We start from the raw sequence: 26,774 nt of genomic DNA on the forward strand, positions 1-26,774 counted from the left end.
TTGAAGCTTTCAATATACATGTACTTGACCCGTGATCTTAAAATAGGTCAAGGTCATTTCTATGAAAATATGGTGTAAGCTCAAAGGTCCTTTGGACCAAAACAAGTCAGACAGGATGTTTCCTTAGCTCATATGACAGCAAGTCATGATATATGCATGTTGGAGAAAGGGCTCTCACGATTGGTAAAATTGCCTTGAACCACTGTCAATGCCAAAGGAGTCTCTGTTTAAACTTTCATACAATAACTTCAAGAGAATTAAGAGGCATATGGTTATATTCAACACATATCATGGGATAAGACACTTATCAATTTTGTTAGCTCACTTGATGTTGTTCTCACAAATATCTACATAAATATGTACCTCATACTGATTTTTTTTATACATAATGAAACACACAAATTTGTTCAATTTTTAGAATTTTTTATTCACATGATAGATATTTTATGCACATATACATATAACTTTAGCATATATCATGGCAAGGCAGTTTAACACTCGACACATTTATTCTGCACAAATGTCAAAAGCATTCTCGTCACAGTAAAATAGTTATTTCATTATAACAAAACTGCCAACAATCAAAAACTTGTTACCAATATTTTTTGACAACCACAATTTCTGTTTACAGCATATGTAACTGTAGCCAACAGTAACCAGTGGCGTAGCAAATAATTTTTCAGAGTGTATGCTTACAGAGGGTCGAGCGTCCGAGGAAGGGTATGGAATGGGAGGGACCATAACCTACTAGGTCCTGGAAGCAAGGACTTGGATAGCTAATCTTATTCCGTTCTAGAAGCGTTTTCTCATGTTCTGGGAACTCCTTTTAGACCGATTATTTACAAGTAAAAACCAAATTTTCATACGAATGATATGAAATTGTGTACTTCATTAATTATTTTTCAATTTACATAAACCTTCGTGATTTGTCAATCTGTATAGACATAACATAACAACAATATCTTATCAGACTTAAGTTTTCAAGAAGATTTTTTCTTTACTTCTTTCCCTTTTTATCATTGATATGGACAGTCCATATTAATCATAAAAAGAAATTAACAAAATTATATGAATAAAAAAAAATCTTAAAATTTTTAGTGTATGCTTAAGTATACAAGCAAACATGTATGCTATGCCACTGGTAACTCCTTTTTAGCTGTACTCAGCACCACAGATCCAGCTGTAACTCCTTTTTAGCTGTACTCAGCACCACAGATCCAGCTGCCAACAAATTGACCTGTTAATTTGTCCACAACTGACCCTGACCAGCAGAATGTTTCCATTCATTTAAATTATCAGATGCAAATCAGCGTTAAGTTTTAATGGGTATTTGTTTTTTTCAGAACACAGTTACTTCCCTTCCTCACCTAGTCATGGTAATTCTCTGTTACAGACACACAGACCAGAAAGAAATGTACTAATGCAGTATAATTAATAAATATATTTACGATAACTTCATATTTTACTTGACCTCATTCTCCATACAAACCAGTTTCTCTGACTCAAAGAAATAATAATCTCATTTAATTTTCCATCCTGCACACAAAATGAGCCGCATTTAACCCCACATTGATTTCATCAAGTATCAAAGATTACACCCCTTCAGAGATTTGTTTATTTATTTTCTCCATGAGGAATGTGTCAAGTCTTTTCTGTCTCTTCTTGACCACAAAGTAGGATGCTATTCCAATCAGGAGGCATACCAGCTCAAATACCCAGAATCTGGTCGCATGTTTGTCTGGATCAATGTCGCAACTGTAAATATAAACAACATGTAACATCAGTACACTTCTATAACCCCCAGACAAATACCCAGAATCTGGTCGCGTGTTTGTCTGGGTCAATGTCACAACTGTAAATATAAACAACATGTAACATCAGTACACTTCTATAACCCCCAGACAAATACCCAGAATCTGGTCGCGTATTTGTCTGGGTCAATGTCACAACTGTAAATATGAACAACATGTAACATCAGTACACTTCTATAACCCCAATACAACATGCATCATAGAGGTTCCAAGTACATATGATTTTATATAACCCAAATTGAGAATCTGTAATCAGATGTGTTCCAAAATAATACATTTAAAACCAATCTATTCTACCAGTGTCAATTGCTCCACCAGAAAACACAGGGTAAAATGCCATCGTTAGTTTCCCCTGAAGTCTGTTAACTGATGACAGTGAATCCGTCGACAAAACATCAATGATTGACTTATAAATAGCAACAGTGACTTTGACATTGACTTTAAATTGAGATACAGAATCATTCCAGGTATTCTCATACTTGGATATTAAAGCTGTATGAAAATCTTTTTCAAAAAGTCAATACAGCACTTGAATTGGATAATAAATTGATTTTTCTGATTTGTGTGCAATCAAAGAGCTAAATATTGATCACCACATAACCATATTGTCAGTGATGTAGAGCATTGTCCTACTGATGGAATTAATTATACAAAGCTGACATACTTCCTGGATATTTCTTTTTTATCCTCACACTCAATGACTTCCATGTAACCCCACAATCTACAGGAAGGCCTCTCCCTCCGCTGAAACCAAACAATCAGCTGTTAGAGAAAACATGACAATGTACAGCATGAGAAAGTACAAGTTTTCATCATAACATACATATGGCCTAGTAGTGGTAGTTCATGTCGGTAAAAACAGAATTTTATCATCAAGTTAGAAATGACAATGATTTCACAACCCATTATTTACTTTAATTCTTACGCGTTGACAGTTCTGACCTTGATGGTCGTCTACAGCAGAAATCATTTGAGATTTTCGATGAAGACAACATGATAATTCAAAACTGTCAACTTGTCAAAGATTTGGATAATACTACTACTCATGTAGTCTGAGACTATTAGATTTCAGCAAGGACTAGTGAGTCCCCTAACCTAACTGGTCCTTTGAACTCATTCAACTAATTGTGTCGACTATCAAGTAAAAAAGTTAGCGCCTTTATGTTGATGTTTGATAGAAACGGGAAAGACAAATCCTTCAAAACTATGGGGCCAATTTCAAGGGAAGTTTTCAGATATGATAACTACCGTTTCATGTTGTGCAACCAGGTGTTTTTTCCCAAACCTTCCTTATGGAGTTATTGCCCGACCTTTGTTGAAAAATTCCTGTCCTGACAACTCCTAATCTACTGGGCCAATTTCAAAGTTTACAGGAATGGTAACTGCCCCCTTACATTGTGCATCCAAGTACTTTGCTTCATTCCGACCCTTTAGAAGGAGGTAAAGCCCTCTGTTGAAGAAAAAACAACTTTGCCTGTCTCCTCTCCAAAAATACTGGCTTGAGCATGAAACTGGGACAAGCCTATCAGATACCAAGAATTACCAGTCAGATAGCACAACAATCAGATTATCAGGGCTGTCCTCCATTACTCACCAAATCTAACTTGGTACAGGGATGACAAGCTTTCAACACCCTTTCATTTCCAGAGGAACAACTCTCATTTCGTTCCTTTCGCCCTATTTACACAAAACAGAAACACATTTTTTTCAAAACATTGTTTAAAACCATAACATTTTTTTATCGTACTTCCTAAAAAAATCAAATAAAATCAAAGGTCAATAAATTATTTTGTATTTAGGTGTTTCAGGTCTTTCCATAAGCTCTCACTTTTGAAGTTTCAGACCTGCTTGAAATTATTTATGTAGGTTTATGTATAAACATTGAACAAGCACTGTTAAAGCCACGATCCTCTAGCTCTATGTAAAAATATTTTTTTTGCATGATTTTTACACAGCCAAAAAGCTTAGTTTGACCTTTGCCTGTCTGTAGAATTTGAAGGTTTGTAGATACCCCTTTGTAGAGTCAAGAAAACACTTCAGTATGACAGTTTACAGTGAATTTGACTTTTGACTACTGACCCTCAAAATTCCCTCCTCATCCAATCAAGTCATCTTGTGGACTTTCAATTGCAAGGTCCTATGGGAAGTATCCTACTCACTGTACATTACCGTCAACTTGACATAGACCTTTTAATCCAAAATGTAGAGGGTTTTCTAAGTGGAAAGATGCTCTACTTGGTGTCATGAAAATATTTAGCAAAACCAGTCAATGTGACCTTGACTTTTGACTTTATAATCAACGAGAATGTAAAGCAGCTAGCTTGCGAGGTTACAAGGAAAAATACTCCAGAAAGAGTCTGTAAATGTAACTTTGACCTTTGACCTTTGAACCAAACAATCAATATGATTCCTTCTCACCCCATGGGTAGCCAATCTGTGAATCTTAAAGGTGGAATAATATTGTACTTAAAGGGTCTGGCATCAATTTTTAAACAATTTTTGCTCAACATGGTAATTGTGACCAAACTTTTCATCTGTCATTTGTACACACATGGACAGTTATACAGGTTATTCTAGTTTCTCCCACAACCAGTGACCACTATATAGGTTTACTCACAACCAGTGACCACTATATAGGTTTACTCACAACCAGTGACCACTATATAGGTTTACTCACAACCAGTGACCACTATATAGGTTTACTCACAACCAGTGACCACTATATAGGTTTACTCACAACCAGTGACCACTATATAGGTTTACTCACAACCAGTGACCACTATATAGGTTTACTCACAACCAGTGACCACTATATAGGTTTACTCACAACCAGTGACCACTATATAGGTTTACTCACAACCAGTGACCACTATATAGGTTTACTCACAACCAGTGACCACTATATAGGTTTACTCACAACCAGTGACCACTATATAGGTTTACTCACAACCAGTGACCACTATATAGGTTTACTCACAACCAGTGACCACTATATAGGTTTACTCACAACCAGTGACCACTATATAGGTTTACTCACAACCAGTGACCACTATATAGGTTTACTCACAACCAGTGACCACTATATAGGTTTACTCACAACCAGTGACCACTATATAGGTTTACTCACTCCCGACTCGTTGGATAAACCTGCTAGGAGCTCGAGTTGGTAAACATTTTTGGTGACCCACTATAAGCTAGTGGGTAACACCCTGAACATCATTTCATTGGTCAACCTTCTAGTTATGACGCAAAGTAACAATGCTATGCGACATTATCTGCCATTGCGAGGTCATAGTTTATTGCACTGTTTCCCCGATCATCAACAGGATTAAGGTATTTCCAAGAGAAACTTAAGATTTTCTAGATATAATATCTTAGTGGAGATAAAGGCCCCTTATCTTGTGATGGTTGATAATCATGTTGATCTATATACTGACTCTCGGTAGTTACTTTTCAAATGTAAAAGACACTCGGTAAACCTCATGTCTTTATACAATTTGAAAATTAACTAACTTGAGTAAGATAAACATGATAACCAACCATCACTAGTGGGGAACCTCTAGTATATGCAAAATCTCTTAACTTAAACATGTACGATAATGGAATCAGTAACTTGGAAATGCTGTTCATGGTTTTACTGTTCCTATTTACATGTACCTTGTAATGTGTTGAATTCCCTTATGGAATGATGTGTTGACCAAGCGCTCTGTACCAGCAGGATTACAAAAGACACACTGAAAATAAACAATAAGTTCTAATTAAAATGATTTTAGGTAGGGGAATGGATTTACAATCACTACTCAGTAGTAGTCTATTAATGAGAATGACATAAAATGGTGTCATTGAGGTCACATTCACCACTGACCCGCTGGTTAAGTATTAGTCAGAAAGCTACGTTATCGCAGCTGGTTAAGTATTAGCATTGAAGCATGATTTCCTATGGCTCTACTCCCATAACATGAGAGGCCGCTGGTCGGCCTTTTTCAATCGGATATGATTTTGCCGACTGCGACGCGCCTGTCAAAAGTTTTTCGCCGTGTAAAACCTCTAACATTGTTGGAGTACCTATGGCTCTAACAACCCCAGACTAGAGTAGAGACATACTGACAGATGTCTCCCTTCTCTGGTGTTGACATCTGTCGGAACTTAAAGGGCTCGGCAACTTGTCACCCAATAAATGCTGGCTGAGACTTGAGATATTCCGACAGATGTCAACACCAAAGAAGAGAGACATCTGTCAGAATGTCTAAAGTCTGAGCCAGCATTGTTTGGGCGACTAGTGCCGAGCCCTTTAAGTGAAATTGTCAAATGTAATAAGAGCAAAATGATACCTTAATAAGATGCAGAGCGCTATCAGCATGCGTTTCTTCGTACAAAATTCAATCATCTTGTTCTGCAGTAAGGCATACTGTGAAGTTATTAGGCCTACTCCATTTCTAGCTTTCAGATTTCACACAATATGTAAGGCAAATCTGTATAAATTCTGTCGATCACGTGATTACAAACAAAGCAGAATGTACAGTTACATTCTAAATACAACGGAATACCACACAGCAGATTTTAATGCCGGTATATCAACTAGGAGCCTATTTAACCGAAACAACTGTTGGTGACTTCATTTCCATCGCGTTGTACGCAAGTGATGTCATGGGTGCGTTCGATCATAACTCAACCGGTGTTTACAAACTAAAACTACCTACTTAAATGTTCTGGTCGGAACTCCAACAGAAAAGGTTGTGTTCTATCATGGAATTAGATTATCCAAGTCCGTGGTTCTATCAAAGATCTAAGAGCAAATGCCAAAATGCATAACTATCAATTAGAAACTCCTTTTTTTCTGGCATGACTATGGCTTTAATAAAACATTTTGCCATTACACAAAACAAGGAAATCGAAAATCAGTGAAAAACTTATGTTACAGACCAGTGAGTCTTACTTCAGTAATTTGAAATATATGGATTTTTTTTTTATCAAGGATGAGTGGCACTTAGAGGAAGGGAACGTTTGTCAACACATCAATTTGAAAATTGTGTGTTTAAACTTCAAAAAAGCGTTTGATACAGTGCCTCGCCAACGACTATAACAAAACTTGAAGGATATCTGTAGCTGTATCTGTATTTGTACTGGAAGTTAGCTCACTACTGAGCAAAATCTATCCAGGGCGAGTGAGTGCGCTATATCAATCTTTTGGTCGCAATAGTGGCATTAAACTGTTCCGTAGTTTTACAGTTGATTATGTGCGATGATAGTGCATTCCAGTCTTTTATGGTAGCTGGTACAATTGAATTGTTATATATGTCGGTTTACTGTGCTGTGTTCTAGATGGTCTGGTATTGAACTGGAATAGCGAGTCATTGCACACAAAGCATAGAATATGGAATAAGAGGAACATTTTGAACTGGATAAGAGTGTTTTTAGAAGGAAGACAACAAAGAGTCGTGATACATGGAAAAACATATATTGTTAGGTAGAGGTAAAACGTGGAATACCTCAAGGACGCGTCTAGGACCGATTTTATTCTTAATCTTTATAAACGATCTACCAAAATATTTCGAAACAATCATCAAATTATTTCCAGTTGATGCCAGGTTAGAACAGATAGAGTGCAAAGGGATTTAGATAAACTCTTGCAGCAGATGGTCAGAAAAGTGGCAAGTGAATTCAATGCTGGTAAATGTGAATCACTACATATTGGTTAAAACAATGGAAACGTCTACGGTATAAAAGAAAATAGGCGGAAAAAATGAAGCAAGTTGAGGATTTGAGTATTTTTTAAAAGAACTTGAGATTCAACCAACAAATATCAGAATGTGTGGCGAAAGATGTGCCGAGGAGAACATTTGGATACATGGATCCGGACATGTTTTAACCATATATAAGGCACTAATAAGACCCCGTATTAAACATGCCAGTGCAGTATGGAACCCAATTGTATAAAAAAGAAGAAGACATAATGGCATTAGAAAACACTCAGCGAAGGGCAACAAAATTGAATGCATACAAAGATCTGACAAACAAGGAAAGGTTAAGGATTCTAGGACTACCAACATTACAGTAGAGAAGGAGGGGGAATGATATGTTTTAACTTGCAAAATGATAATAGAGTTTGACAACTTGTTGACAAGGCTTTTTTTTGAGATATAAGATCAATCAAGAACTAGAGACAACAACGATGAACAAAGTTGAAGCGCAGGAAAAGCTGTTTTTCTAACATAATCATCTCAGACTGGAACCGCTTGCCTAATGCTGTGGTTGAAGCTGAACCTTTGAACAGTTTTAAAAGTAAAATCAACGACCACCGGAATAACATGCCAATGAAGTTTGAGCCAGACTGTTACTACCGCTTGATCTTATTTAGGTATTCCTTGGTGCCGATTTCTTATACACAAACTGGAATCTTCTGGAATACAAGGTCAACTACTTAGTACGGCAGTTGATAAACAACTCCTGGGCAACATGACAACAGGTTGTAATCAAAGGGACAAAATAGTAATATTTGGCACCTTTCTCATATTCAACGATCAAGTAAGTGCCGCTGTCACCAAATCTAACCGGATGTTAGGAATTATCTTGAATACTGCTCCACCATATGGTAAAGAATAACATCTCAATCGAAAATGTTCAGCGCAGAGCCACAATTTAAAACGTCTGTCCTGAGTGACCCCCGGGAGGCTCAAATCCCTAGGAATACCCACACTGGTATACAGACGGAGACGAGCTTACGTTTTTCAAGTATACATAATCGTGAACAACATCGACGAAACGGATAAGTAGAAAATATTTTATTTTCATGACCAACAAACCACTCGGCAAACTTAAGAGGTCATCGACATAAGCTGTTTAAAAGACCATTCCAATTAAACACAAACAAAAACCGCTTCACCACTTCAGCAGCCGTGTGGTCACTTTGTGGAACAAAACCGCCCGCAAACATGGTGGAGGTGACCAACATATTCAAGTCTAGGCACAACAAATACTGGGAACGTCAAATTCTACCCAACATAGTGTTTTGTAGTTCGTATGAAGACTTCGTCCGTACATGTGAATCTGTTGCAGTTTGATGTACGCTGTTAAAGAATAAAACAGATCACTAGGCACCCATTTTTAAAACGTTATAACCTCGCGCATGCAAGCTCTAGAAAACCTACAAGTTACTGTAAACCCGAAGAGGCATCAAAACAAGCTGTAAGCCTTCCAAAGATATGTAACCCAATCAACCGTTATCTTATTACTTATAGAGCCTTCTCATGCATAGCTACCACTAGTGTTTCAGTTTGTATCAATAAGTTTTAATTAAGTGTTTTGTAATCATTATACTCTTTGTTTGTGGGATGAACTGTGCCAATTTACATACATGCATGATGTACTTTAACTGAGCCAAGTTTTAAAAAAAAATCCAACAGAGAAGGAAGAGTTGAGCTTATAATATTTCTGGGGCAGGAATTTACTTTCAATGGCCATATATATATATCTCAAGGAAAAAATAGTCATATCACAATTTAAAAGTTCCTATTCCCGTATACCCCACAAACTCAGTTAGCGGCGAGTAGAGTTGAGGTGGATTTTTTGTTTAATGTCCTAGGCCTATTAACCAATTTTGATTAACACTGAGCTAAGCTAATGTGGGGACGTGGGCTGTAAACAACAACAGGAGCGTACTGGGTGTAGAATTGAATGTGGCCAGCCTAGGATCTGAACCCTGGATCTTACATATTTTACTGTCATTTTAACCCAGGTCTTGCGCATTTACGACCGCCAAGTCGCCAAATGACAATTTTTCATTTTAGCGATAATTTTAGGCAAAGCATTTACATTTTTACCTACACTATAATGATTAAAATCGGTAACTTGTTGCGACAGCCGGGTACAGGTGATAGTGTTACAGGTAAGCTGAGTGGAGGGCAGTACCACGCACGCCGGATCACCATGCTTCAGCGGAAAATATTGACACTTTTCAACACCACAGCGGACACAAGGCAGTAAACTAGCTAGCGCTTTATCTGTGATTACCGATTAACAGCTCTAGGAATTTCTAGAAATTTAATTGAAATTAGCTAGCGGACATCCGAGCAAATACTGACAAGCGGGAAAATACGGACAGTTCTGAAACATACATAATCTGTAAGTTGCATTAAATATGATTAAATATAACTCCATTCATGCTAGACGTAGATCGATCTACTGGAATGGACGTTTGTCACTTCGTTGGCGGACACTACCCGGAAAATATCCAAAAGTCTAAAAATAGTAATGGCGTGTCTAATAATGTTCGTCGTCACCCGAGCACCTTGCGACACATCCGGTAACTTGATTTCCGGAAACGATGTCCAAAACACTAGGCCACGATTCGATTATATAACATTTATGTTCACAAAAACCGAATACATATACTTAATTACAAACTCTTAGTGTTGTTACTTATATATATTTAGAATGAAGTAGTTTATCAATATAACTATTTGAGGAAAAACTGTTGTGTCTGAGGTGTCCGTAATCCCCCCACCCCCACCCGAGTTTTATTAGGCGGGTAAATACGGACAGTTCTTAATTGATCAATTAATTTTCGTTCTGATCGAGGAACGTAAAGTCGAAGAAGCAAGAAAACCCGGCTCGGCGACTCCCCATTGAGAAGCACAGGTCAGCTCCTTAGTGACAGTAAATAAAAGGCTGAGACGCTAGTCAAGCAATTCAGTTCAGTCTTCACCTGGGACGATGAACCCTATATCTTACCACCTGTGCGAACCCATATCGAAAAGAATATTCCATACATATTGCGATCAGTGAGCAGGGGGTCCTGACGTTGCTTCGTCAACGTCCAGACGTCTAAAGCAACTGGTTCAGATGGCATACCCAATATGGTTCTAAAGGAGTGTGCTGCAAAACTCACCACTGGAATCATTAGACACAGGAATCCTACCGAAGGATTGGCTAAGCGCTAACATTGTCCCTGTCTTCAAAAAAGAAGACCGCCATACCCCGGCGAATTGCCGCCCAGTATCCATGACCTCTTTCCTAAGCAAAACCTGGAGCATATATTGTGTGTCGTCAACTGTAAAGCAATTTCGATCAGCACAGTGTCTTGTCATTCCTAGACCACGGATTCCGTGCCGGTTAATCACTCACGACCTAGTCACCCAATTTTCGACAAGGGCCATCAAATCAATATTGCCATTCTCGACTTTTCAAAGGCCTTGACACCGTGCCTTACCGGAAACAACTGCTTAAACTGGACTCGTACGGGATTCGAGGCAACATACATCGATGGATTAGGGCATTTCTCTTCGAACGACATATGGGGGTGGTTGTGGAGGGAAAAGCTTCCAGTGAGGAGCCTGTCGCCTCAGGTGTTCCACAAGGAACAGTTCTCGGCCCGCTACTCTTCTTATGTCATATCAATGATCTACTCGACGCTGTCAAGTCTCAAGTCAGTTTATTTGCTGGCAATTGCTTGTCATACCGTACCATCCGCTCATACCGAGACCATGTTTCTTACAGGAAGACCTTAAAAGCCTTGAAGGGTGGGCAGAGTCACGGGGTATGCGCTTTCATGCCAAAAAGTGTTACATAATGAGCGTGAATGCAAAATCGTCGTATTTTTATGAGCTCAAAAACATCATCCTTCAAGGAGTACAACTACCCTATTTAGGTATCACCACTTCGGACAATTTCAATTAAGTGGGGAACTCATATCGATAACATCTACAAGCAAGCCAGTTCCACCATTGACCATCAGGCGCAACCTACATCACTGCCCTACAACCACTCGGAAATCGGCCTACGTCTGTACGCCTCGCTTGTGACACCAACATTGGAGTACATGGGATCCATTTCTCCAATATTACATTGACAAGCTTGAGATAATCCAACGGAAAGCAGCCAGATTTATAACCTGGGACTGCTAATCAAAGAACATGGGATGCGTCGCAACAATGTTGAAGGATCTGGATCTACCGACCCTGCAGCAGCACAGGTAGGAACTGGTTGACATTCCTGTTTAAGGTGGTTGGTGGGTTGGTGCCAGCTAATACCACCTAGTCAATACCTACAGCCGGAAAGGGAGGAACGACGTGTGCGAGCCGATGCTACAAACCTATAAGTGCCAAAACTGGGACGCTAAAATATTTGTATTTCCCAAGGACCATCTTAGACTGGAACTAAATTTTGGACGATATTGTGAAGTCAACCACTATGGAGATATTCAAGTCGCGCCTTCACAGTAACTAGTTTAAAGTGCGCTCCTCCTATCTATTGGTAATACGCCAGAATTGGTTTTCCAACGTATTCAACAGATCCATATATTTAGATGGTTCTCACAAAAGGCTACATTTACCATACCTGGGACGACACATCGGCAATATTGCTTTTGTTATACTTCGAGCGTATATAAGTTGATATATCATAAATAGAGGATCTGTCAGAAGTTTCCCTTCATATTAGATTTATGTGATAATATCTTTATGACACTGCATAGCACAGTATTCATATGATAAAAGAAAATATGATAATAAAATGAAATACTAATCCATAGAAATATTAGTCTGCATCTCTTTACCAGTTAACCTTATTAACAGTATGCTAATTTCTTTAAAAGACTGTATTTCACGGAAGGAGTTGATATGGGATTCAGTATTTTTCTCATTTTCTCCTGCGCTTCTCCCCTCGTCCATTTTTCTTCCATAAACATGACGTCATATTCAAATCCTAACGACGAAATCACAACTGCAATACACATATACTTTGACTGACGGCGTCTGTTAAAGTTTTTCAGCCAGTTGAGGAGGAATCTACATCAGTTTGTTGTTAAACGTCATTGCAACAGTTAAAATGTGAATATCAATACATGCATAAAGTATATTTCTCGAGTCTTTGCTTATATCGGTAATTATTCAACACTACAGTTACTCCTAATTCTCCTAAAGGAATGGGCCAAAATAATCTCAGAAACCTGTTAGTTCCTTCCCCCCAAAAAAAATATGTACCCCTCCTTATTTTCCCTATATTTTCTTTTTAATTTATTACGATATTGAAGATAAGCTAGCTTCTCCAGTGATGCAGTATAACCAGGGGACCCGTCCACTCGTTCAGCAACTTCGAACGTGGTCAGTAGCTGGATGGGTGACTGCCCGCACGTTACATTTGGTGGCAGCGGTGGGATTGTGTGATCATATAAGGCCATTTCCCGGTTGTAAGGGAAGGTACATTGATACACAAGTAAGTAAGGGATTCCCCAGCCCAAGTCTCCGGATGAGACCTCTCGGAGGGGGCAATAGTGTAAGAGCTAATGAATATGAGGGAGAAATACTGCCTTACTGGCAAGATTGCTTTTCCATTGATGCAGTATAATCAGGGGATTCGCTCAATAGTTCAGCAACGTCGAGCGTGGTCAGTAACTAGATGGGTGACAACACACACATTACAATATTATATTATTACATTTTCTTGTTTTCTGTGTTATATTTTACATGCGTATATATTGCACACGATATTCAGTAGATGTACTGTATGTGAATGTAAACCCATGGAGTATTTTGCACCAGTTAGAGATGTAAACATGAGAATGTAGGTAGGTTTCCGTCTGAAAGCGGTACCTGAACTAATTTTGCTCATCTCCCAAAAGGCAACATTTCTAAATCGTCACAAAAGCTATCCCATGCATGCAATAAGAAAATAGAATGGATCTATATAACTTATGATTTTTATAAAAAAAAATAGTCAAAGATAGTGAGTGACCCAAATATTTTTTTCTGGATTTGAGACAATGTAATAGAGGTACCTTATGGTGCAGGAAACACTTTGCCTTTCTGAGGAACATCTTGGTCTGATTCTGTTTTTGATAAAGAATCATGTCTTTCCTTTTTTTGAATTTCTCCTTGGTTCCTGTTGTCTTTTTGTATGGTCTTTCGATTCTGTCAAACTGTAAATGCTAGAGGGCCACTGTAGCCGAGTGGTTAAGGCATCTGACATTCTGCTTTCTACTAGCCCTCCACCACTTGGATGCGGATTTGAGGCCTACATTGGGCAGTTGCTAGGTACTAGCTACAGGTCAGTGTTTTTTCTCCGGGTACTCCAGCTTTCCTCTACCACCAAAACCTGACATATCCTTAATTACCATAGTTGTTAAAAGGACGTAAAACACAAACAAATCAAACAAGAGGCCCATGGGCCTAAACTGTCACTTGAGTAAATTCTGATGTACTCAAATTGTAGTATGTCCTTTCTTTTCAAATTGCCACATAGTTACTTTGGAGAGAGGCCATATTAACCTGGAGACCAGGCATACACATGCTGTATAGATGAATTAGATGATACGTTTAATGGATTATGTACAGATGAAGTTGTAAATGTCCTAGCCAATCATAGGCCAGAGTGGCCATCTGGAATTTAACAATCGGCATGAAAAGTACCAAACTTGGTCAAAACCTCATAAGAAACGCTTCTACTAAGTTAGAAGTCAATCGGTGTAGCCTTTCTTGAGAAGAAGTCAAAAACATCTCAGTCAATGAGATCAGGATGACCATCTTGGATTTTCTGATCGGCACAAAAAGTAAGAACACTTGTTCAGAACCTCATAAGGAACATTCGTACAAATAAAGAAGTGAATTGTTGCAGATAATCCTGAGAAGTTGAAAATTTCTTGTCTCAGCAAATCAAGAGGCCATGATCGGCCATCTTGTATTCTCCGATTGGCAGTAACTCTGCAATTTGCGAACTTGCCCGAGATCTTATTGATATAAAGCAGCATAGCAAAATTCATCGAAATTCATTCACATTACGCAAATTATTGTGCTCACAAGCTAAAGTCCTATAGGCTCTAATAGTAATTAAAATTTCAAAGTCCCATAACTCTGCCAGTTACTGTCTGATCGGGCCCATTTGCGAACTTGTTCGAGATCTTATTTATATAAAGCAGCATAGTAAATTTTATCGATATCCATCACTTTTACTCAAGTTATTGTGCTCACAAGATAAAAGTTAACGCACGACGCATGGTGCACGATGACAGACGAAGACGGATGGTAATAGGTCACAATGACCTATGGTCAGGTGACCTAATAAAAATTCAAGGTAGTCACCTAGCTTCCATCTTGTTAAACTGATCAGGGTGACCGTCAAACTACAGACAAAGGAAGAAAGGTGATATGATTCCTCACCATCCTGAAATTTAAAATCGTTGAAAATATTATCATATTTTATTAAAGTCTGGAACATTTTAGACTGGTAACCGCTCTAACCACATGGACTTCAGATTGTTATACTATCGCTCTAACCAGGGGAGGTTACTGTATATATGGGGGGAGCGGGGGGACAGTGTAGATAACAACAAACAGCATATACTGGCTCCAATTTGATCAACAACAATCATAATACTATCTCCTTAAGCCATATTTCAGCCAAACATTTTTAACAGAAGTTAAAAATGAGAAAAAGTTGAGAAATGGCATAACCTCAAATAAATTAGAATAAATTTTCTGATTTTAGAAGTTTTAATTTTCTGTTTCATGTTTTATAAGAACAAAGTGAAGTAACATTTTATAAAAATAATGTATAAGAACGTGTAAATCATTACACCATTATATGTGTGCACTAAAGATTATGATGTACAAACAAATTGCATAGATATGTATACATATTAAGTCACAGCTGTAATTCTGTGCAGAAATATTGCCAGCGATAGAAAAAAGCAATTTAAATAATGCAAAACACCACTCATGAAATAGATCAAATCTTGAATATCTCTACAACATTCACAGAATGAAAAACTGTACACCTACTAAGTACTAAAATGTACTAGTATACTGGTGCAGGCCTATTTTAGCAACCTGACCAAGTCGCCATATTCATGTAATCATAAGTAAGCATGTTCCTGTCTTGATAAAGGGGCAGATCGCCCTGAATAATTGACTAATTTCTTTGCCTGCACTGTCGTTATTACTTCTTTGCCAATGTAATCATAAGTTAGTGCATAGTTAAATAATGTGAAACGCAGTACCGTACAGATATTCCTTCTCAAAAGACTCAAAATAATATTTAAGCAGAATATAAAAGTTAAACATATCCTGGTAAAATGTCAGTAAAATTGATAACACCTAGTGTGTCACTTTGATCTGATTATAACAGTAAATAGTTAATGTCTACTTCATCTTAAACAGATACATCTCTATTAAGGATGATAATTATATATCATAGAAAAGAATGAGCCTCACAACCTGTATACTAAAGTAAAATAGGAAAAACTATCCCATCAAAACACATGTCATACTACAAATTAACAGTAATGGAATGTAATGGGTATGGAATGAAATTGGTCACATTTTGTACTGTGTAGAACACAATACCTTCAGTAAGTCATGTTGTGTAAGGTATCAGCACTTGACATTTTGTTGACTTTTAGACTTTTATCATACTAAAAATTGAGAGATTTGCAGGATATTCTCATGAATCTCTGAAATGTTAATATGGAGGATTTTTTTTCAAATTGATAGAGTCTTATAGATCAGATCAGGACTGAAAGCTTTGCTTTGTTTAAAACCTCTATCATTGAGGTGAAAGCAAAATTTTGTACATTATCAGTACTGCAAAAATATGCTCTCAAATATATTGACACAGATGAAGCTGAATTAGCAACAATATCCCAACCACAAACTAATCCAGTGTGTTCTAAATAACACAGTACTCGGTTAGTGATGACTTCACTAAACTAGTGTATTCTAACTAGTAAGACTCCAGTGAATTGTGAAAATTAATCAGATTTGAAGCTTTAAATTTTAGTACGCAGATTTACAGTGTAGACAAGTGTCCGTGATGCTTCATAACAAACATTGCATGTAAAAATAGAGTCATGACACTTGTTTTGTTTCCAAGATTAAATCTAAACAATGATATTGTCAACTATAACTCCTCGTGTTTCATTTTTTTTGGATCCGTTTTAACTTTGACGACCACTTCCTCCGGCTCCTGTTTAACATGATGTATATGTACCGGTATCCTTCCACTGTAGGTTTCAATCGTCTCACTATCAAATGGGTTAGATGTTGGTTTTTCAAAATCTGTCTGTTTTTTAAAATCTTCCTCTTCTTTTTCCTCTTCAACCATATCAAAATCATCAGCGTGAAAGTCACTTTTTCCTGGTTCCCTATTGTCAGTTTCACCGCCCTCTACTTCACCCTGCTCTGTGTCAAATTCACTGGTTATGTCAGGAAACAAGACAGGGTGGTCTTTCACCATCTTGTTTAAATCAAACTTGTACAGTTCTGGCCAGTCCAGCAAATCATTGTTATCCTCGTCAATGATGCCAAAACACTGTAAAGCAGACAAAATAACGAATGTAAGCTGTTTCCTTGGTTCAATATTTCACAGATTTACACAGAAAGTGGAATTCATCAGATCATTTTTCTGCAATATTTTGTAATATGAGTTCTTGAGCTTATTTTCAGTGAAGAGTTTGTTTTTTTACTTCAATTATATTTTGCATGATATTTTGACAGCAAATATAATGAAAACCTAGAACAATGACATTTCAGAAAGGGCCCTGCCATGTGCATAACTGTAACCCCACCCCAATCCCCCCCAACACCCATCCCCTAACATCCATCATCCAACACCCATCCCCCAACATCCATCCCCTAACATTTATCCCCCAACACCCATCCCCTAACGACCATCCCCCAACACCCTTCCCAAAACACCATTCCCATAACATCCATCCCCCAACACCCATCCCCTAACATCCATCCCCCAACATCCATCCCACAACACCCATCCCCCAACATCCATCCTCCAACACCCATCCCCCAACATCCATCCTCCAACACCCATCCCCTAACATCCATCCCCAACACCCATCCCCTAACATCCATCCCCCAACACCCATCCCCTAACACCCATCCCCCAACACCCATCCCCTAACACCCATCCATTGTTATATTCTTTAGTAACAGTGACCTTAACCAAAGAAAATTTTCAAATCACTTGGATTCCGATGTTATTTCCGGAAACGAAAGTGCAGACAGACAGACGGACAGACAAATAATACACATAAGGTACATATATCAGGTAGTTGGACTTCAAACTTCAGATAAACATACCTCAGTAATACAAACATACCTCAGAAATACCATCATCCTTCTGATCTGTACCAAACAGTGCGGAGAAATCCTCCAGTGTAATTCTTTCCTTCCCCTCCAGTGATTCCAATAGTAAGCTCCTGCAAGTAACATAAGAGGTATCAAGTAACAATAGTTTACTCCTATAAGTAACATTAGAGGTATCTAGTGACAATAGTTTACTCCTATAAGTAACATTAGAGAGGTATCAAGTAACAATAGTTTACTCCTGCAAGTAACATTAGAGGTATCAAGTAACAATAATTTACTCCTATAAGTAACATTAGAGGTATCTAGTGACAATAGTTAACTCCTATAAGTAACATAAGAGAGGTATCTAATAACAATAGTTTACTCCTATAAGTAACATTAGAGGTATCTAGTAACAATAGTTTACAACTATAAGTAACATTAGAGAGGTATCTAGTAACAATAGTTAACTCCTATAAGTAACATTAGAGGTATCTAGTAACAATAGAAAACTCATATAAGTAACATTAGAGAGGTATCTAGTAACAATAGTTAACTCCCATAAGTAACATAAGAGAGGTATCTAGTAACAATAGTTTACAACTATAAGTAACATTAGAGAGGTATCTAGTGACAATAGTTTACTCCCATAAGTAACATAAGAGAGGTATCTAGTAACAATAGTTTACAACTATAAGTAACATTAGAGAGGTATCTAGTGACAATAGTTTACTCCCATAAGTAACATAAGAGAGGTATCTAGTAACAATAGTTTACAACTATAAGTAACATTAGAGAGGTATCTAGTGACAATAGTTAACTCCCATAAGTAACATAAGAGAGGTATCTAGTAACAATAGTTAACTCCTATAAGTAACATTAGAGAGGTATCTAGTAACAATAGTTAACTCCTATAAGTAACATTAGAGGTATCTAGTAACAATAGTTTACTCATATAAGTTACATTAGAGGTATCTAGTGACAATAGTTTACTCCTATAGGTAACATTAGAGGTATCTAGTAACAATAGTTTACTCCTATAAGTAACATTAGAGGTATCTAGTGACAATAGTTAACTCCTATAAGTAACATTAGAGAGGTATCTAGTAACAATAGTTTACTCCTATAAGTAACATTAGAGGTATCTAGTGACAATAGTTTACTCCTATAAGTAACATTAGAGGTATCTAGTGACAATAGTTTACTCCTATAAGTAACATTAGAGGTATCTAGTAACAATAGTTTACTCCTATAAGTAACATTAGAGGTATCTAGTGACAATAGTTTACTCCTATAAGTAACATTAGAGGTATCTAGTGACAATAGTTTACTCCTATAAGTAACATTAGAGGTATCTAGTAACAATAGTTTACTCCTATAAGTAACATTAGAGGTATCTAGTGACAATAGTTTACTCCTATAAGTAACATTAGAGGTATCTAGTAACAATAGTTTACTCCTATAAGTAACATTAGAGGTATCTAGTGACAATAGTTTACTCCTATAAGTAACATTAGAGGTATCTAGTAACAATAGTTTACTCCTATAAGTAACATTAGAGGTATCTAGTGACAATAGTTTACTCCTATAAGTAACATTAGAGGTATCTAGTAACAATAGTTTACTCCTATAAGTAACATTAGAGGTATCTAGTGACAATAGTTTACTCCTATAAGTAACATTAGAGGTATCTAGTGACAATAGTTTACTCCTATAAGTAACATTAGAGGTATCTAGTAACAATAGTTTACTCCTATAAGTAACATTAGAGGTATCTAGTGACAATAGTTTACTCCTATAAGTAACATTAGAGGTATCTAGTGACAATAGTTTACTCCTATAAGTAACATTAGAGGTATCTAGTAACAATAGTTTACTCCTATAAGTAACATTAGAGGTATCTAGTGACAATAGTTTACTCCTATAAGTAACATTAGAGGTATCTAGTAACAATAGTTTACTCCTATAAGTAACATTAGAGGTATCTAGTGACAATAGTTTACTCCTATAAGTAACATTAGAGGTATCTAGTAACAATAGTTTACTCCTATAAGTAACATTAGAGGTATCTAGTGACAATAGTTTACTCCTATAAGTAACATTAGAGGTATCTAGTAACAATAGTTTACTCCTATAAGTAACATTAGAGGTATCTAGTGACAATAGTTTACTCCTATAAGTAACATTAGAGGTATCTAGTGACAATAGTTTACTCCTATAAGTAACATTAGAGGTATCTAGTAACAATAGTTTACTCCTATAAGTAACATTAGAGGTATCTAGTGACAATAGTTTACTCCTATAAGTAACATTAGAGGTATCTAGTGACAATAGTTTACTCCTATAAGTAACATTAGAGGTATCTAGTAACAATAGTTTACTCCTATAAGTAACATTAGAGGTATCTAGTGACAATAGTTTACTCCTATAAGTAACATTAGAGGTATCTAGTAACAATAGTTTACTCCTATAAGTAACATTAGAGGTATCTAGTGACAATAGTTTACTCCTATAAGTAACATTAGAGGTATCTAGTAACAATAGTTTACTCCTATAAGTAACATTAGAGGTATCTAGTGACAATAGTTTACTCCTATAAGTAACATTAGAGGTATCTAGTAACAATAGTTTACTCCTATAAGTAACATTAGAGGTATCTAGTGACAATAGTTTACTCCTATAAGTAACATTAGAGGTATCTAGTAACAATAGTTTACTCCTATAAGTAACATTAGAGGTATCTAGTGACAATAGTTTACTCCTATAAGTAACATTAGAGGTATCTAGTAACAATAGTTTACTCCTATAAGTAACATTAGAGGTATCTAGTGACAATAGTTTACTCCTATAAGTAACATTAGAGGTATCTAGTAACAATAGTTTACTCCTATAAGTAACATTAGAGGTATCTAGTGACAATAGTTTACTCCTATAAGTAACATTAGAGGTATCTAGTAACAATAGTTTACTCCTATAAGTAACATTAGAGGTATCTAGTGACAATAGTTTACTCCTATAAGTAACATTAGAGGTATCTAGTAACAATAGTTTACTCCTATAAGTAACATTAGAGGTATCTAGTGACAATAGTTTACTCCTATAAGTAACATTAGAGGTATCTAGTAACAATAGTTTACTCCTATAAGTAACATTAGAGGTATCTAGTAACAATAGTTTACTCCTATAAGTAACATTAGAGGTATCTAGTAACAATAGTTTACTCCTATAAGTAACATTAGAGGTATCTAGTAACAATAGTTAACTCCTATAAGTAACATTAGAGAGGTATCAAGTAACAAGTTAACTCCTAGAAGTAACATTAGAGAGGTATCTAGTAACAATAGTAAACTCATATAAGTAACATTAGAGAGGTATCTAGTAACAACAGTTAACTGATATTATAAGTTTAATTCCAAAATTTGTCAAAGCATGGATTGTTTTAGGTGTTCTTCTCCTGTCCACACAAGTCCAACAACACTGACGAGTATAAACTGGTATGGGGTGGAGCATAAACTGCTCTGGGGTGGAGTATAAACTGGTCTGGGGTGGAGGATAAACTGGTCTGGGGTGGAGTATAAACTGGTCTGGAGTGGAGTATAAACTGGTCTGGGGTGGAGTATAAACTGGTCTGGGGTGGAGAATAAACAGGTCCGGGGTGGAGTATAAACTGGTCTGGGGTGGAGTATAAACTGGTCTGGGGTGGAGTATAAACTGGTCTGGGGTGGAGTATAAACTGGTCTGGGGTGGAGTTTAAACTGGTCTGGGGTGGAGTATAAACTGGTCTGGGGTGGGTGCAACAGTGCTTGTGCTATGACATTCAAATGATGTGGCACTGTAGAAAATGATGCCATCTGAAGCATGGTCCCACCTCAAATAGAACACTAATACGCCACTAGCACACATGCTGGCACATACAGATGAGGTATTAATCCAGGTGGCATAGGGCCAGTTGTTCTTGCCTAATAAAGCAGCTCCAACACAATCCTCATATGATGTTCATTGACTGATTGTATGATTTGATAAATTATGTATCATATAGCACCTTAGAGTGACTTAATCTTTCTAGATAAGGTGCTGTATCAAATGTATCGAATGTGCAATGACTACTATATTTATAACAAGAGGCCCAAGGGCCTTAGCGGTCACCTGAGTTATATCATAGGTACTGGTAGCTTTATTTTATTGTTTAGATGTGATGTGGAAATCAGCAAGTAAACTAAGTGAAATACAACACATGTCATGTCATCAAAGGATAATAATTTTAAAATATTGGTAAATGTTCCCTTTGGGGCCCTGCCCTAGCCCCTGGGGATGGGGCAGGAATTCCAATTTTACAATGTAATACCCTCATCCATCAAAGATGATTCTGACCAAGTTTGAATAATTTTCTGCTGAAAATGGACAAAATATACTCAAAAGTGTTATTTCGCTATATAAACTATAGTAAACTTTACCCCCTCCCCAAGGGAGAACGGGTAGCTTGGGGGTCCTGATATTGACAATTTCAATAAAGCTCCTGATGATCTTTCTATCTATGCACTGAAATTGGCTGTAGTACCTCAGAGTCTGCGGAGAAGAAGATTTTTGAAATATTGGTAAACTTTCCCTTTGGGGCCTGTCCTGGCCCCAAGGGGTTGGGGTGGGAAAACCAATTTTTAATTTTAAAACCATCTTCTTCCAAGGTAAATTCTTACCAAGTAAGAATAATTTCCTACAGAAAATTGTCAAAATATACACAAAAGTGTTGTTTCCCTATATATACTATAGTAAACTTTACCCCCTCCCTCAGGGAGAAGGGATGGCCCGGGGTAGGAATCCAAATTTTATAATTTTGTAGCCTCTTCTACCAAGGATGATTCTGACCAAGTTTGAAAAAATTCCATCCAATGGTTCTTGAGAAGAAGTTGAAAATGTTAAAAGTTTACGCACGACGCACAACGGACACGGACGGACGGAAAGTGATCGGAATAGGTCACTTGACCAAAGCTCAGGTGGTTTAAAAATTGTTAAGGCTGATTAAGGCAGACAGCTCAGGAAAAGTACTAAAAAGAGATTTACTTGTCAATATTGTACATTTCAACTATGAGAGGATATATGTTACTCTACTATATTTCCATATCTTTAAGACTAATCAAGTTTTTTTTTTTTTTAATATTTAGATTAATAGAGGCAGTCTCGCATTTAAAAATAAAATGATCCCATCTTTTATTGGTAATCTTCAACAATTTTTACCATTTGTCGGAATATTGCCTGCTTTTATTGTGATCTAATTTTGTCGCCGATTTTTTATCATTATTTGAATGATGTATACATTTTACTATGAAAATCACCATATTAATTGTCTGCTCATCAATTTTAATTTTGAACTTTGAGAAATCTTAGGGCAGTGTGCCAAAACCAAACACACTCTACCATGGTCATCGGTTAATCATTTATAGCAACACCAGTGCTTTCCTGCTTTAAAAATTGGAATGTTTTATCTTTTTTTTTTATATATTTCACTTCGCTACTTTACAACTTTGCTTTCTTTTAATATCCGTCATCCATATCTTGTCTAAGACTCCTTGTCACAGTCAAATACTGATACTGTGTTCCACTGGGCATAAAGTCCACAGTTCTCACCTGGCCTCTTCCATAGGTTGAGGGAAGTCAAACTGCCTAAGAGGTTTGGAAGGCGCCGTATAGGGGTCCATGTCTGTACACTCGGAGGAATTGTACCACATCCGATGGTGGAACCAAAAGTTTAGAGCCAGGTTACGACCGGGCAATGAGTGGACCTGGTGGAACCATCTACAACAGGGAAACTCATAAAACACGCTGACTTCAACGTTACTGTCAGTAAGTGCTTTACGAAGATATCACAAAGCACATCAGACATGAAATCACAGTAATGTGTATCACTCGAAAGTTGAATCAATACATTATCACAATATCTGGTATACGATATATCCATAATGTACAGAATTAAATTACCATCTACAACAGGGAAACTCATGAAACACACTGACTTCAACGTATTTGTCAGTAAGTGCTTTACGAAGATATCACAAAGCACATCAGACAGGGAATCACAGTAATGTGTACCACTCGAAAGTTGAGAATACCACTTACACCAATACATTATCACAATATGTTGTACGTCCATAATGTACAGAATTTAATTGTCATATAACCCCAGATGTAAATCACACACCTGAAGGAAGAAAGGGGGTAATAATTCAAACACAACCCTGCAAACACAAGCTACAATACAACACACAAGCTACAATACAACACACAAGCTACAATACAACACACAAGCTACAATACAACACACAAGCTACAATACAACACACAAGAATATAAAACTTCACAGAAATGGTCTCTGTTCCACTTACTACATAAAGCCAATATCTTGATATAAGTAGATTATATCACATTGTACTGACCTGTACGGTATAAAGAGACAGTCGCCTTTGTTGACCACAATTTTGTGCCAGGGGACTTTCTGCAGTTTTGGGAACTCGTGCATGTCAACCCTGTCCACATTGACCCGACTGTAACTTTCTTTCTCCTCCCAGCCGTCGGCGTGTATCAAATCAGCATATTTCTGTCAAAACAACAACCGTTCGACATCGATATCTTATACTGTTGAATATTGGTTTACCTGCTGGAAGTGTAATATGAGTACCTGTTGAGAGCAAAATATAGCATCATATAGGGAATGTATTCAGAGTATCATTTCATATTCAATTATTTATTACTATAGATCTTGAATAAACAATCGAACGTTCTGAATAGATCACCTCTATAAACAGGCCACCTGTGTTATGAGACAACAATTCAGTATTAATCATGTGAACTAAATCTATATAGAGACCATGTTATGGAATTCTTAATGTCGTCTCTAACTACACGTTTGACTGCAACACTACAAGTAAACACATGCAACTATTTTTTGTATTTTGGAATTTACCTTGAATAACCTTGACCTTTAACAGAATGACCCGAAATGTATGGGTATCGACATACCAGCTACCTCCTATAAGTACCACTTATAATTACAACATTTTGAAGCTCCCTGCAGATGGGGCGGCTAGCTAGGAATAATGAATTTAATAAAATTGACGAAAATGGTGAAAATACATGATTTTTAAAGAAAATTCTCCGGGTGGGGGGGTTTCCTGAAGCCCAAAAAAACCCTCTGGATCCGCCACTGTTTATGGAGTGGAAATATCAGTCTACCAGACAACATGTAATTTGTTGCTAAATTAGCTATAATCTGCTATTAGACAACTGTTTTAACCAGCTGTTACATTTTATATCCAAACATTATTCTAAATAATTTGCTCAGAGAGAAGATTTGTGTAGGTCATACCCTGGTCAACACCGATCATGTGACAGTCATGTGACATTTCAGGTGATACCAGGTCAGTAAATTCTCTTCATCATAGCTATAGCATGCAGTTTAGGTCTAGATCTGAATGGGTGATAATCAAAAGTTGTTCTTTCTCACTAATATTGACTAAGTGTGTAAAGATGATCAGTAGTCATGTGACCTGCAAACCTTTCCTTGATTTTACAATCTTAAAATGCAGCATACTGATTATGATCTAATATAATCCTAGTTAGTGGGTGGCCCTTACCAAATCTATGAGGACGAGTTCCTTAGTCCCATCCAAAACACAGTTGATATTGTCCAGACCATCATTATGAAGATGGGACTTGGTGCCCCCGCTACTGAACCACATGATGATGTTCTGCAGGTTGTTCTGGAAACCACCACACTGTAAGGTCAAGGGCACTTTTAGGTCCACTGCAAGGTCACAGAAAAGTACAAACACTACAGTTTAGGTACAGTGACCTACATACAGAGCACTGCAAACCTGTCAGTGATGCAGGTATACTTCAAATGTCCTCAAGACAAAATCTTTAACAGTTTAAATGTTACTTTCTGGAAAAGATGTTAATTAGAATCACTGCTCTGTGGTTTTACGAATATACAGTAACCTCCCCTTAACTTCATTTTCGATATAAGTGTAGCGCAGTTAGGACAGGACACTTCCGTTGATCAGGTAGCTCAGTCAGTAAGGGGAAAAGTACATGAATATGACGTTTGGGGTTTGAATCTCGGTCTAAACACTTAATTTTTACATTTACAACACTATTGTTGATTATACTTTGTTCACTTTGTCTGTAGTATTTTTTTTATGGTTTTCTTTTCAGGAATAATTTATCGCAGCTATAGTCATGCCGTAAAAAAAGTTTACAATGTGTAGTTACAGTGATGTAACCTGTCGTGGTACAAGGATCCTTAACGGAAGAACAGGAACTAGGAGAACCTGTCGTGGTACGAGGATCCTTAACGGAAGAACAGGAACTAGGAGGACCTGTCGCGGTACGAGGATCCTTAATGGAAGAACAGGAACTAGGAGGACCTGTCGTGGTACGAGGATCCTTAATAGAAGAACAGGAACTAGGAGGACCTGTCGTAATATTCCTGCCTTTCTTTAAACTCTCAATTATGTGAATAACATGCTAACAAGTATGAAGACAAGAGGCCCATGGGCCTTAACGGTCACCTGATATATTTATTACAGAGAGTTGATTTTGTTTTTAACATGTACAGAGAAATATTATTCAAAGTGACAAAAAACAATAAAACCACCTTATTCAATATCTAGCATACAGATTTAAGACTAAAAAGTATTTGAAACTAGCACCTCTGATTCTAAACAAGGAAAATGAAGAAATTTTAGCACACTGACTCCTTTGGGCCCCACCCTTCGGCCCTTGGGGGTAGGGCTGGCTCAAAATTTTCAAAGTATCAAACTGTCAACTCAAGGTTATAATTCCAATCAAGTTATTAACATGTAATATTCAAAGTATCATTTGCCATTATAAACCATAA

General features: G+C 37.1%; 2 protein-coding genes across 5 annotated transcripts in view; both read right to left on the reverse strand.

Moving 5' to 3' along the window:
• Window positions 1-411: 411 nt before the first annotated feature.
• Window positions 412-10,062, reverse strand: LOC110449274 (protein JTB-like). 3 transcript variants are annotated; one of them, XR_002462833.1, is made up of 5 exons: window positions 9,926-10,062; window positions 5,469-5,545; window positions 3,406-3,488; window positions 2,476-2,555; window positions 412-1,755 (listed from the first exon to the last, which is right to left on the reverse strand). XR_002462833.1 is itself a non-coding variant. In XM_021496031.1 (5 exons), the coding sequence occupies exons 1-5, from the start codon at window positions 9,737-9,739 to the stop codon at window positions 1,593-1,595; spliced, it is 507 nt and encodes a 168-aa protein (XP_021351706.1). In that variant the 5' UTR covers window positions 9,740-9,904; the 3' UTR covers window positions 412-1,592. The 3 variants fall into 3 exon arrangements, 2 of the variants coding, with proteins under 2 accessions (XP_021351706.1, XP_021351707.1); XM_021496031.1 differs by lacking the exon at window positions 9,926-10,062 and adding an exon at window positions 9,636-9,904; XM_021496032.1 differs by lacking the exon at window positions 9,926-10,062 and adding an exon at window positions 6,143-6,692.
• Window positions 10,063-15,259: 5,197 nt separating this feature from the next.
• Window positions 15,260-26,774, reverse strand: part of LOC110449275 (lysine-specific demethylase 8-like) — a 25,018-nt gene continuing 13,503 nt past the window's right edge. For both annotated transcript variants that reach the window (XM_021496033.1, XM_021496034.1), the window contains exons 4-8: window positions 25,510-25,679; window positions 24,313-24,473; window positions 23,507-23,674; window positions 17,916-18,015; window positions 15,260-17,111 (exon numbers count right to left, since the gene is read on the reverse strand). In XM_021496033.1, the coding sequence (XP_021351708.1) occupies window positions 16,701-17,111; window positions 17,916-18,015; window positions 23,507-23,674; window positions 24,313-24,473; window positions 25,510-25,679 (1,010 nt within the window). In that variant the 3' untranslated portion in view covers window positions 15,260-16,700. The remainder of the gene's footprint in view (window positions 17,112-17,915; window positions 18,016-23,506; window positions 23,675-24,312; window positions 24,474-25,509; window positions 25,680-26,774) is intronic.

The sequence above is a fragment of the Mizuhopecten yessoensis genome, unplaced genomic scaffold (assembly GCF_002113885.1).
Source record: "Mizuhopecten yessoensis strain PY_sf001 unplaced genomic scaffold, ASM211388v2 scaffold4541, whole genome shotgun sequence".
Taxonomy (NCBI): Eukaryota; Metazoa; Mollusca; class Bivalvia; order Pectinida; family Pectinidae; genus Mizuhopecten; species Mizuhopecten yessoensis.